Genomic DNA, 13,142 nt, shown 5'->3' on the forward strand with positions numbered 1-13,142 from the left:
AGGCTGCTGTCTTTTCCGAGGGCTGCATCTTGCCGGTCATTATCACGTGACAGCGACTAGTCGATGACAGGCATAACAAGTCACTATAGAGCGGTGAAGTCGACTAGTGACTAGTTCATACAACCCCTGCTACTGCTCCCCAGAGTGTTCTGCAGCATAATCAGCACGCTCTCTTTGAACTTGATATCAAATTTTCGCCTCCTCTTCGTCTCCGCACGGTTAAAGTTATCCTCGCGGTCTATCGCTGGCAAATCAAAAGTGAGACGATGACACAACCGCCCCCGTACTTGCTTGTTACCACATTCCACCCGGCCACAATAAAAAACGGCCATTATTCACCTCCGCCGACTCCGACCAAAATATGATACCCGGCAGTTAATTAAATACAGGCTAATATTAGAGGATTTATGGTAGATATAGAAATAGATAAATTGACAGACAGACAGACAGAGAGAGAAATAGATTGAGGGAGAGATGGAATATAGGCTTGAAAATATGAATGTTTTATTCATGGACGGAAATGATGGGAAATGTGGTTTTTGAGGTGGCGAGCACATGAAGAGGTGGAGGAGAATGAGGGACAAACTTGTCCCTGTTAAAGTCTCTGAAATACATTAAAATTATAAAAACACAATAGTAAATGGACCCAGTACATGAATGTCATGGTGGCAGGATACCCCCAAACAGCGCTACTCCCTCTGTTGTCCTGGCAGGGAATTGCTTTACAACACTCCCCAGGAGACGGAGAAGTCCGAGAGAAAAATGTCTCTGTCAGTGCATGTGGATATCTCGCTTATGGAGCTGACACAGAAGCATAAACCAGGCTCAACCCTTCCACCGTCCTAGCCCTCCAGGACCAGTGGTGATTAAACATGGTTAATTGTTTATCCATTGGCAAGGCTGAAATGGTGCACTCTTTAAAAAAAAAATGCACCTGGGGCCAATCTGACCCCATTAACAATGCAGGAGGGTTAAGGAACAACAGCAGCTTACTTGTCTCTGCATTTCTGTAGAGCTTCATCAGCTAAGAGCTTCAGGTTGATCAGCTTCTCTCCTCGATAGAAACCATCTGAAACAGCAAAGAAACAAACAGATTAACAAGGCCGTCCAACAGGGAGAAAACTTGAGGAAGTCATGTTAATCATTAATATTTACAACTATCGAGTTACAGAAACAGAATTAGACCCCGGACCGCAGAAGGAGAGGTGAAACTCGTTTCAAGATCAGGTCTATGTGGACGAGAGAAAGGTCCTCTACTCCAGTAGAGCCATCATGCTGAGGACCACTGAACCTGTAGCTTCAGCTGGAACTGACCTGCGGTGATGAGCAGGGAGCACTGGGAGTCCATGATCCTCTCACACAAAGACTCAGCAGAGAAACCTGCAAACTAGAGCCAGGAGAGGCACGTTAGAGTGTGTGGAGTCTAATTTCACAGACGCCAGTCACACACTCACCACTATAGAGTGAACTGCTCCAATACGAACACAAGCCAGCATGGCCACCACCAGCTCCACAACCATGGGCATGTATATGGAGACGCGGTCACCCTTCTTCACTCCTGTTGAAAAGACCAGATGATCACCCGATGGTATAATCTAGATTATACAGGGGTCAGGTGGGTAGAGATGACGATTAAAATACGTGTGAATACTAAAAATGCAGAAAATCAGCACACACACACACAAATAAATGATGAATGACTCACACTTGTATAGCACCTTTCTGAGTTAGAGGACTCCAAAGCGCTTTACACTACAATGTACTATTCATCCATTCACACACACGTGATGATGAGGTACAATGTAGCCACAGCTGCCCTGGGGCACACTGACAGAGATCAGTGTTTCATGACTTTGCATCACAAAGGGGATCACACTCTTGAGAATCCCTGGTAAGGTCTATTCAGGGGTTCTGGAGAGGAGGGTCCAACGGATTGTCGAACCTTGGATTCAGGAGGAACAATGTGGTTTTGGTCCTGGCCGTGGAACACTGGACCAGCTCTATACCCTTAGGGGGATCTTGGAGGGTGCGTGGGAGTTCACCCAACATTTGTTCTGTGGATTTAGAGAAGGCGTTTGACCGTGTCCCCCAGGGAGCCATGTGGGGGGTACTCCGGGAGTATGGGGTACCAGGCCCTGTGTCAGAGCTTGGTCTGCATTGCCGGCAGTAAGTCGAGCTCGTTTCCGGTGAGAGTTGGACTCTGCCAATGCTGCCCTTTATCAACAATTCTGTTCATAACGTTTATGGACAGGATTTCTAGGCACAGCCAAGGTATTGAAGGTATCTGTTTTGATGGCCAAAGGATCAGGTCTCTGCTTTTTGCAGACGATGTGGTCCTGTTGGCTTCATCGTACAGCCATCTCTAGCTTTCACAGGAGGGGTTCGCAGCCGAGTGTGAAGAGGCTGGGATGAGAATCAGCTCCTCTAAATCAGAGACCATGGTCTTAAATCGAGTAAGGGTAGAATGCCTTCTCCAGATCCGGGACAAGGTCCTGCCTCAAGTGGAGGAGTTTAAGTATCTCAGGGTCTTGTTCACGAATGAGGGAAAGATGGAGCGCGAGATCAATAGGCGGATTGGCGCTGCGCCTGCAGCACTGCGGGCGTTGTACAGATCTGTCTCGGTGAAGAGAGAGCTGAGCCGAAAGGCAAAGGTCTCAATTTACCGGTTGATCTATTTTCCTACCCACACTTATGGTCACGAGCTGTGGGTAGTGACCGAAAGGACTACATCGCAGATACAAGAGGCCGAAATTAGTTTTCTCCACAGGGTGGGTGAGAAGCTCAGTCATCCGAGAGTAAACCTGCTGCTCCTCCACGTTGAGGAGTCAGTTGAGGTTGCTCGGGCATCTGGTTAGGATGCCTCCTGGACGCCTCCCTGGTAAGGATATCCGGGCTTGTCCAAATGGGAGGAGACTAGGGCTGAAAGATTTTGGAAAAGAATCTAATTGCGATTTTTTTTCTTCAATATTGCAATTTAATTCTCGATTATTTTCTCAAGGGGCTTTTCTCATATTTTTCAACTAACGGATGCAAAACAAACTATGTAACTCGTGCTGAATATAAACAAGTTTCTGTATCTATGAATTATATCAACAAGTTTATTTGTCTACATAAACACTCACAAGTAAAGACAAATTTTTGTATTTGAAGGTGTGATGCTTTGCAGCCAGGAGCACAACCCTTGAGAAGCATAGGTATTTGCATCAACTGTGAAAATGTATTAGCAGGAAAGAAGTGTGTCCCATTTATTGAAGTCTTTGTGTTTAGAGTTTTGGACGTCTTGTCCATGCAGAGCTCCCGTACTTCAGTTACGTTCACAGCAGCTTGCCAAAACTCTGAGGTTTAAGTCTCTTACAGTTTTATAGCTTTATTAAAATATCTGTCTGTACTTATTGATAAATAGCAGTTTTAACTTTTTAATTAGGCTCCAAATGTAATAATTTGGCACATTCCTAATTCATTATTTGTAAGAATGTAATCGGTGATAATAGCATTAGCGTCCCTATCGGTTTTTCCATGTATTGCATTGTGCTAACCACTCACTGCCAGTCAACTCGCAACCTTTATGATTAGAAAATCTCCTTTTGTCACATCGCAATTTAATTGCATATGCAATTAATCGCTCAGCCCTAGAGGAGACCCAACGGAAGACCCAGGACACACTGGAGGGACTGGGTTTCTTGGCTGTACCAGGGAACGCCTTGGGATTCCCCAACAAGAGCTAGCCCAATTAGCTGGTGAAAGGGAAGCCTGGGCGTATCGGCTTAGGCTGCTGGCCACGCAACCCGCCTCTGGATAAGTGGTTGAGAATGGATTGATGGATTACTTTGCATTTAGGGATGGACAATATATCGGCATCAATATCGGTACAGGCCGATGTTAGTCATTTTTTAACATATCGGTATCGGTTCGATAAATAAAACCGGGTCAGTGTTAACAACCGATATTTTTTCCATCTTGTCTCCATTTGTTTGCCTGTTTCAGAGGGTGAGGGGGGTGATGTGCAATTGTTTAGTCACGTGAACAGTGAATGAAATCTTCTCAGAACTGTAAATGTGTGTGTGTGTGTGTGTGTGTGTGTGTGTGTGTGTGTACATAATAACGTAAATTCAGCTTTAATAATTTTCATTCTGTACAAAATCTGCTGATTTTAAAGGCATTAATGTCAGTATATCGATATCGGCAAATATCGGTTATCGCCATAACAGTGATCTTAAATGTCGAATATCGGTATCGGCCCAAAAAATTTGATATCGGTGCATCGCTACTTTGCATAGTGTTGTAAACATGAAGTTGAATAAAACCTACAGGTATAATCCCTGTAGCTCACCTTGAGATTTCAGCACATTAGAAAACTGACAGACCATCTGCAGCAGCTCCCGGTAGGTCACGGTCAGCTCATCTCCGGGCTCGTTGCCTTCCCTGCATTATTTAAACCACAAATGATTTCCATCCTGCAGCCATTAGAATATGACTGAATAAAAGTCTGTTTGAACAAAAACCACATGGATTAAAACAACACTTCATAGTTAAAGCTGCAAGCAGCCTCGTTCGGCCCTCGCAGCGAAATATCATCTATGTAAAGGCAGGTTGAAATCAGACCGTGCACATGTCACAGAAAGCAAACCATGTCTTTGGAGGTGGTGCTATAGTGGTCTAGATTACTGAACAAGTGAACACATTTACAAGTTGTGTGTGATAAAACACAAGTTTGGCCTGTTTGTGACTTTGTTAAAGTAATTCAAGTTTCAATCTATCTAGGTGGCGCTGTCTTCAATCTAAGTAAAGTCTCTTACCTGTTCTTCAGAGAACCAAAATCAACGTGGTGTAGCTTGGGGTAACTTATCATGTTTATTTATAGCCAATTGTCTGTAAGTGGGTGGAGCTAAACTAATTTGAACTAGTCACCATTAATGTGGTTGTTGCAGTTGTGTGATGAAGCCCAGCAAGTCTGGTACAGTTCTGAACTTTTTAGTAGAAGATATTACATTTTTAAATGTGTGTAGGTAGTGCTGTGGAGACACTGGCTCACATGCACCAACATTCTGCATCCAGTTCAGTTAGGAGCTGCATTAATATCCATTTCTCTCAATTTGGTGCAGATCAGAAATGTGGAAATTACAGCCAAGTGTACTTACAAGGCATGTAGTGGGATTTAGCTCCACACCTTCATTAACACACCGAGTACTAGATGCAGTTGTGCACTATCATGGGCTCGTGAACTGGGCAGCGTCTCATCTTGATTAGATGTAAAAGGTCAAATCTTGACCTTTTAAAGAAAAACAATAGACTTCCTGCTGTGAGGGGGCGTGGCTTAGACAATGCCAGCAAATAAACATGTAATGAGCTTCAGGTCTGGTCCGTGATGACACTCATGAAGTTTCAGTTTTGTCTGATCATGCATGTGGAAGTTATAAAACCAAGATGTTTCTTGGCGACAAGTCAAAATCTGAAGCTTAGCCACGCCCACACTGTTGGGCTTTAGAAAAATAGGCCTCAGACCAAACCACATCCATACCTGTTATTAATTAAATTGTGTATTATTTACATCAATCAGAAAATTCAGTAAAGTTCACAGACATCCAAACCTTAGAAATGAAATTAAACAGATATTAAAATGAAAAATGATTAATCTAGTTTCTTCATTGAAACATCAGTTATCTGTGAACACTTTTTTGACTTGATGTTGTCCAGCTGAAGCAGACAACTGCTTATTTCTAACAGAGCTGAGCTGTGGGAGAAAATATTCAGGCTGATTTTATCTGATTTTCCTTCACCTGTGGGTTTAGTGCATTCACGTCATATTAATTATAATACTATAAATAACAGGTCACTACAGTCTGGGCTATAGCGTGTTTCTAGGAACAGAAGCTGGTTGGGTTAGGGTTGGCAACAGCTCACTGGTCCTGACAGGAGAACTCCTCTCATCAGCAGCAGGTGATCTACAGAGTAACACCGGCCCGAAAGAACCAAAAAGCACCGAGCTCAGATAGGGCCACCGGGCGTTTCCCCAGCTGGTCCTGGTTCCGCCCGCCGTTGGATAAATACACACACAACATAGATCTGTGGCTCATAGAAAACCAAAACCAGAGCGCACCATGGGAGTGAGATTGTAATGAGCGTGCACGTTTTTACCGCTTAAGCGGTACAGTGCGTACCTTCAACATGGGCAAAAAACACTAAATGGCGCACTTGGACCAAAATGGCTAACTTCCTTTGGGATATGGAGCATGGCTCCAAGAGACTTTTTTGTAGGTCCTGAAACACTACACAAGTGTACAAAGTTTCACAATCGTCAGCCAAAGCCTTCAGGGGTTTCCTGGCTCAAACTGAGGCAGAGGCGGTACCATCCTGACCGTGCGCCAGCACATGCGTACTCTGTGCATTTAACTGCCTCACTTTTTAAAGGCAAATATGTTTTCATTAAGTGTTCTAATCTAAGCTTCTGTTGATTAATAAAATATTCCATCTGACAATGTTTCAAGTGAAACAAAACTGGTTTGCTGCTAAAAATATGAAATAAAACAACAAAATTATCAGGCTGAAATAACAGACTATTATTATGAAAGGCTCAATAATATGCATCAGATTGGTGTTTAGTTCCTTTTTTCCCATCTGATATTTATACAGGAAGTGCAGAATTATTAGGCAAATGAGTATTTTGTCCACATCATCCTCTTCATGCATGTTGTCTTACTCCAAGCTGTACAGGCTCGAAAGCCTACTACCAGTTAAGCATATTAGGTGATGTGCATCTCTCTAATGAGAAGGGGTGTGGTCTAATGACATCAACACCCTCAACTTCCTTTCCTTTGGCAAAATGGGTCAAAAGAAGGACTTGACAGGCTCAGAAAAGTCAAAAATAGCGAGATATCTTGCAGAGGGATGCAGCAGACTTAAAATTGCAAAGCTTCTGAAGCGTGATCATCGAACAATCAAGCGTTTCGTTCAAAATAGTCAACAGGGTCGCAAGAAGCGTGTGGAAAAACCAAGGCGCAAAATAACTGCCCATGAACTGAGAAAAGTCAAGCGTGCAGCTGCCAAGATGCCACTTGCCACCAGTTTGGCCGTATTTCAGAGCTGCAACATCACTGGAGTGCCCAAAAGCACAAGGTGTGCAATACTCAGAGACATGGCCAAGGTAAGAAAGGCTGAAAGACGACACCACTGAACAAGACACACAAGCTGAAACGTCAAGACTGGGCCAAGAAATATCTCCAGACTGATTCTTCTAAGGGTTTATGGACTGATGAAATGAGAGTGAGTCTTGATGGGCCAGATGGATGGGCCCGTGGCTGGATTGGTAAAGGGCAGAGAGCTCCAGTCCCACTCAGGCGCCAGCAAGGTGGAGGTGGAGTACTGGTTTGGGCTGGTATCATCAAAGATGAGCTTGTGGGGCCTTTTCGGGTTGAGGATGGAGTCGAGCTCAACTCCCAGTCCTACTGCCAGTTTCTGGAAGACACCTTCTTCAAGCAGTGGTACAAGAAGAAGTCTGCGTCAGAAATGTATATTTGGGAATGTGGAGATGTTATATTGGTTTCACTGGTAAAAACAAATAATTGAAATGGGTATATATTTGTTTTTTGTTAAGTTGCCTAATAATTATGCACAGTAATAGTCACCTGCACACACAGATATCCCCCTAAACTAACTAAAACTACAAACAAACTAAAAACTACTTCCATAAACATTCATCTTTGATATTAATGAGTTGTTTGGGTTCATTGAGAACATGGTTGTTGTTCAATAATAAAATTATTCCTCAAAAATACAACTTGCCTAATAATTCTGCACTCCCGTAGTTAAAAATATTTTTAAATATTTGACCTACATTTCAGTAACATTTTAGGTTTGTATTAATAACACTCATCTGAGTCATAATAACACATAAATATATGCAGTAAAATATAATGTATTTCATTAACATGCATTTGTATTGGAAATGGTAATAACATTTAATTTCTGCTGCTAACAATGTAACGGTGGCATATTTATAATGTACGGGTTGGCAATAATCCAGTTTAAATTATGTTCAGAGATAGAAGCGTTTGTGAATTATGTACCACAACGGCTTGCCGTACACTTGTGTAATGTGACCCGTTGTTCTGCCTTTGCTGGTTCCTTTATTTTCCTCCACTGCATCCAGATGACCACACTGTGCGCCAGTAAAAAGCATTTTTCTTACACTTAACTTGTTCAATAAAGTTCTGGGGAAAATAGTAAATGAAAGATGTTGCACCAGTGCTACGTTTAAAAACAGACAGACACGCACAGACACCACTGTACAGCCCTGCTCTGATATGGAAGAGCCTGGGGGAAGATCAGGACATCAATAGCACCAACCATAGATACGTACCAACTAGAAAAGCAATTTTTCATCTTTTTCTGTAGCGGTTTTAGTGCTTTTCGGTGCACCGCTGCTGATACAGCGCCCTGTAGTGGCGCGATGCTGCAACTGCAGTTAAAATAACATCCATATAGCTGGGGGCAGAGTGAAATCAGGCTGGGGCGGCACAAAAATAACTGGAGGCGGCCGCCATGCAAATTTGAACGCAGGAAAAACCCTGCCATTAGGCTGGCAAGCCAGACTAAAAATATATATTATTTAGTCTGGCAATGCTCCATTGTAGGCTCAGCTGTGGGAAGGGTTCTAGTGTTGTCTTTCAAACGATCGCCACATGCTACTGGACAATGAACAACGTGACATACTCGCTGCTACGGATGTCGGTAAACGAGGCGGTCTGCTGTTTAAGAAAGAGAAAAGACTTTTTTTCTGAAAAAATAACTTAAATACATCTATCTGCTCCTGAATCTAATAAAACCCAAGTCCAAAAAGTCCTAAATTTATGTAAAAGTTGTTTAAAAAGAGCTGTCACCACCTTGTTCCACTCTGTTGAATCAACCTGCCCAACAGATGAATAGAGGGCCCTGATTGGCCCACAAAGCAGATAGAGCACTATGGTTGGCCCGCCATTATTGACCTATCACAGCTATGTTTTTGAACCCCCTTGGCCAGCCAGAATGCTGCTAGGGGCTGCAGAGGTCCCAATGGACTTTCCAAAGTAAGAATTCGGTCTAGTTCACTAGGCTATCAGAGCATGGATTGGGGCTGATATTTTGAATGGACCCAGGGGGTGCTATTGCAAAAAATAAGCCATGCCCACCAGGTTTTCAGGTTATTATCTTTTGAAGTTCGGATTTGTATCCGCCACCTGAAATTTTGTACCGATACTATCAGAAGTGATGGAATGAGAAGCAAATGTAATTTCATGGCAGAATGTCAAAATTCGCCACGCCCCCAAAGCCCTGCCCTTTTTTAAAAACTGCCAGCACTGTCCACCAAGTGACCCCAACATGTCTACTGCTATTTGTCAGAGATTCAAGTTGATTAGGTAAACGAGGAGCTTTGACAGTAAAGGATGGCGTGACGACCACACTCACATCGATAGGCTTTAGAAAAATCTGTAGGTTCCGTTTTTTCTTGTATGTCTAAAGAGCAGAAGTGTGAAGGCAATAAGTGAAAAGGACGCGGGGTGTTACAAAAGCATCATGTGAGGTCTCTCACACACACACACACACACACACACACGCACACGCTTTCATACTGACCAAAAAAAGGCAACCTTGTCCCCGAGTTTCCTTTCGTGGACATTGAGGTCCAGGAGGTTGTAGCAGATGTTGGTGGTGGCTCCTTCCATACATTTGACAAAGATTTCGCCTTTGGTCACATCGAAGTTGTAGTCCAGGAACCGTCCCGTGTGTTGGCTCTTCCAGAAGAAGTCCTTAGCAATAGCCCCCCAGAACTCTAGCAGAACAGAACAGGCAGTTTGGACCAATCAGGGTGGAGCTATGCTACAGTAAACACCTGACATGGTCAAAATCTACATTGAAATGATAAATGGAGACCAACTGCGCCGCTCACAACATCCTATAATAAGCAGGTGTGACTGAGCAGTAATACAAGCACAACACACTGAGTAGAGAGGTTGTACGGAATATTCAGGTTAAAATAGTTAACTCCAGATCTTTGGGTACGCTCAGAATGAGACGGGAGTGTTATCAGCTGGTCAGAACCGTACAGAACCAACACCTCTACAGAACCCAGGACCTCACATTGTTCTGTACAATAAACGAATGAATAGCTAAAACGGCGGGTCGGTATATTATCGTCGTTTTTGAGGTTTAAACCTTTTAATACTTGATTTAGATCAACCTTTAACCCTAAAGAGTGAAAAGGTCCAAGCTAGGCTCCTCTTGGTGCTTTAAGACGTGTCTCCTCTAAACTTGTCACCAGCAGGAAGCCTGGACCCATCCGAAGGATGTGATGCGATCACAGCGACCTACCGGCTGGATTCTCCACAGACTGGACGTACAGCTCCTTGTACTTCTCAAAGCTGGGGACGTGCGCGTTCCTCCTCAGGTCCTCCGACCCGTGGAAAACGTCCTCCTTCGGGGCTTTGTCGGGAATCATGCTGGCTTCAATCTCTCCAGGATCACTGACAGGAGACTCTGTGGGAGGAGGAGGAGGGCACGCCGCTCTGACAAGGACACTTCCTCAGATCAAAGTCTGCCCAAATGTTTCCACTAATAATTAAGCAGAGACGGATGGTGTTGCTGAGCTGAGCTATTACCCGGGAACACGCGGGTTAAACACTTCATCTGACGTCCTGTCAAATCTCGCGCGAATAGCAAATATGCGCTTGTTTATAGCAGAAAGCTAGTGGTTCATTTCATTCAGACTTCCTTGTTTTGCAGGCTGATGTTTTTCCACCCTTTTTACACCCAAACTTATCGTGCAATAGGAACAATAGATCCACTTTGAACAGTGGAGCTTGCAAAGTAGACGCACGTTTAAATTGGGCTCGAGGGCGTCTCGTTGCTTCAGTCAAAAGTCCTGTACGAACGGAAGTGTATAGCTAAGCTAACAGGCTAACCTAGCTCACTACAAAACATGAGGGGAAAAAACAGACGAACTGGGGTAGTGCGTTCAAAGATAACTAGTTTTAGCTCATTAGACCCCAGACACAGGTTGGTTATCTAAACAAAACGTGCCTTCATCCAACACAATTACGTCGTTGCCCTCTGGTGTGGTGTTGCTGTCCCCGTGCTGACACCATCGACATTAACATACGGCTGACACTGGCCATAAAGACAAGGGGACTCTGTTTGGCATCACATGGCAGCCAATCAGAGTCCGCGGTGCCTTCAAGTACTCACCAAAAGCTCAGGATTTTTGAAACCTTTATTTTCACACACCCACATTCAACATTTCAAAGGAATGAATGAATGAATGAACTAAGTAAGGTACTTTGTAAGTTATTAAACATGAGATTTGTATTGGTACAACTCTGCTGCTTTGCAGTGAGAAGGATGCAGGTTCGAATCCCACCTGTGCTTTTCTTCTTTAACTTGAAGTTTGTTTGTTCTCATGCATGCCTGGAGTTAGCATGTTCTTCCCGCGCATGCATGGGTTATCTATAGTCTTCAAGTAAAAACAAAAATCTCTGATTCGGCTTGTCCGAGACGGAGCAGGCTCTTCAGATTTAAAAGAGCCGACTTGAAGAGCCGTTTCAATCGTGAACAACACATCACTAGTACAATGTCTGCAGAAAAAGGCCCAGTCCCAATACTCGCCCTGCAGTCATCAGCAAAGTGCACTTGGAGAAAGGGAGAAAGGCTTCGAAAGAGTCATAAATTATCATACATTTGCTCTTGGGAATGTCTGCTTTGTATTAGGTAGATTATGGTCATAAAACAGCGGTTAGCCGCGCACCCCCTTCTATGTCACGACCATGTCGACGCACCCCCCAGCCCCACATCAGGGCATGGCAATATATATGTATATATCAGACGTCAAGCTAAACAGTCACTCGACAGACAGGGTTAAAAAAATATGATCGACCTTTTTCCCCATCACTTTCATCTTTTAAATAGTAATTAAACATTCGATACCATTACAATTTCCTTTGATTTAATTTTAAATAAATGTTTAGAGTGCCCAGGTAGAACATAAACAATGCAATTTAACGGTTTTCTTAAAGTAGGAACGTTTAACCTGTGCGTAAACCTGAGCTGATCACCTACTTGTGCGTAATCAAATGTCTATAGGGGAAAATATGGAAAAGCCATGAGGTTCACTTTTGCCTCAGACCCACTTATTGCTGTTTTATGGTGTGGCTGAATCTGCGATCCGCTGTCATGCGAACTGGAATAACAAATGCTGCAGTAACATGAGTTGTGGTCAGGTTCATGAGGAGTCACTGGCTGGAGCGGACCTGACTTTAATACGTCATCCCAAAATAGAAGCTAATATCTTAATTTGACCTTGAATGAAAAATGTTATAAAACCTCTTAAAAGTTTTTTTATCACGGAGGAGGCAGCGCTCATTTCTGCCTTCAGTCTGACGGCGCGCCGGAGTTTGCTCAGCATGTGCTTGTTGAATCAGTGTGTGTGTGTGTGTGTGTCTGCTCTGTCTTCTCCATCCCCAGTGAGTCGTGGAGGATGGCTGCTTATACTGAGCCAGGATCCTCTGGAGGTTTCTTCCTGTTAAAAGGGAGTTTTCCTCTCCACTGTCGCTATATGCTTGCTTAGTATGAGGATTGCTGTAAAGACTCTTGACACTAGTCAGTGACTCGATGCAACCTGCTGGGTTCCTTGTACAGGAATTTTTTTCTGATTGCCTTAATGAACTGACCTGAGACGACTCTTGTCGTGATTTGGCGCTTTATAAATAAACTTGAATTGAGTTGCCCTGCGATGGACTGGCTCTCTGTCCAGGGTGTACCCTGCCTGATTGCCCATTGACCGCTGGAGATAGCCCCCCCCCCCCACACACACACACACACACACACACCACCCCCCGTGCAACCCTACGTGGACAAGTGGGCTCAGAAAATGGATGGATGGATGAATTGAATATCCTGGTTCATTAACCAGGCTCAGCAGTGGCTTCATTTGGGGGTTCTATAGAAACTAAATCTGGACTTAAATCTACTTATGATCTTCTACCACTCGTCCATTGAAAGCTTGCTGACATGCAGTACCACAGTATGGTATGGTAACTGCACCATGGCAGAGGCTCTAGAGTGGCAGCAATCCTGATGGACATCTACACCCCCGCTGGTCATGGCGACTTGTTCTA

General features: G+C 43.8%; 1 protein-coding gene across 4 annotated transcripts in view; it reads right to left on the reverse strand.

The window, feature by feature from the left end:
- acss2 (acyl-CoA synthetase short chain family member 2) overlaps positions 1–11,178 on the reverse strand; it is a 63,033-nt gene extending 51,855 nt beyond the window's left edge. For 3 of the 4 annotated variants that reach the window (XM_054745630.2, XM_070544865.1, XM_070544863.1), the window contains exons 1-7: positions 11,053–11,178; positions 10,345–10,509; positions 9,610–9,805; positions 4,331–4,422; positions 1,455–1,558; positions 1,315–1,387; positions 994–1,069 (exon numbers count right to left, since the gene is read on the reverse strand). In XM_054745630.2, coding sequence (XP_054601605.1) covers positions 994–1,069; positions 1,315–1,387; positions 1,455–1,558; positions 4,331–4,422; positions 9,610–9,805; positions 10,345–10,471 — 668 coding nt within the window. In that variant the 5' untranslated portion in view covers positions 10,472–10,509; positions 11,053–11,178. Of the gene's footprint in view, positions 1–993; positions 1,070–1,314; positions 1,388–1,454; positions 1,559–4,330; positions 4,423–9,609; positions 9,806–10,344; positions 10,689–11,052 lie in introns of those variants that run through there. The other variant, XM_070544864.1, reaches the window with a different exon arrangement.
- Positions 11,179–13,142: the final 1,964 nt, after the last annotated feature.

This window comes from Nothobranchius furzeri, chromosome 15 (assembly GCF_043380555.1).
Source record: "Nothobranchius furzeri strain GRZ-AD chromosome 15, NfurGRZ-RIMD1, whole genome shotgun sequence".
Taxonomy (NCBI): Eukaryota; Metazoa; Chordata; class Actinopteri; order Cyprinodontiformes; family Nothobranchiidae; genus Nothobranchius; species Nothobranchius furzeri.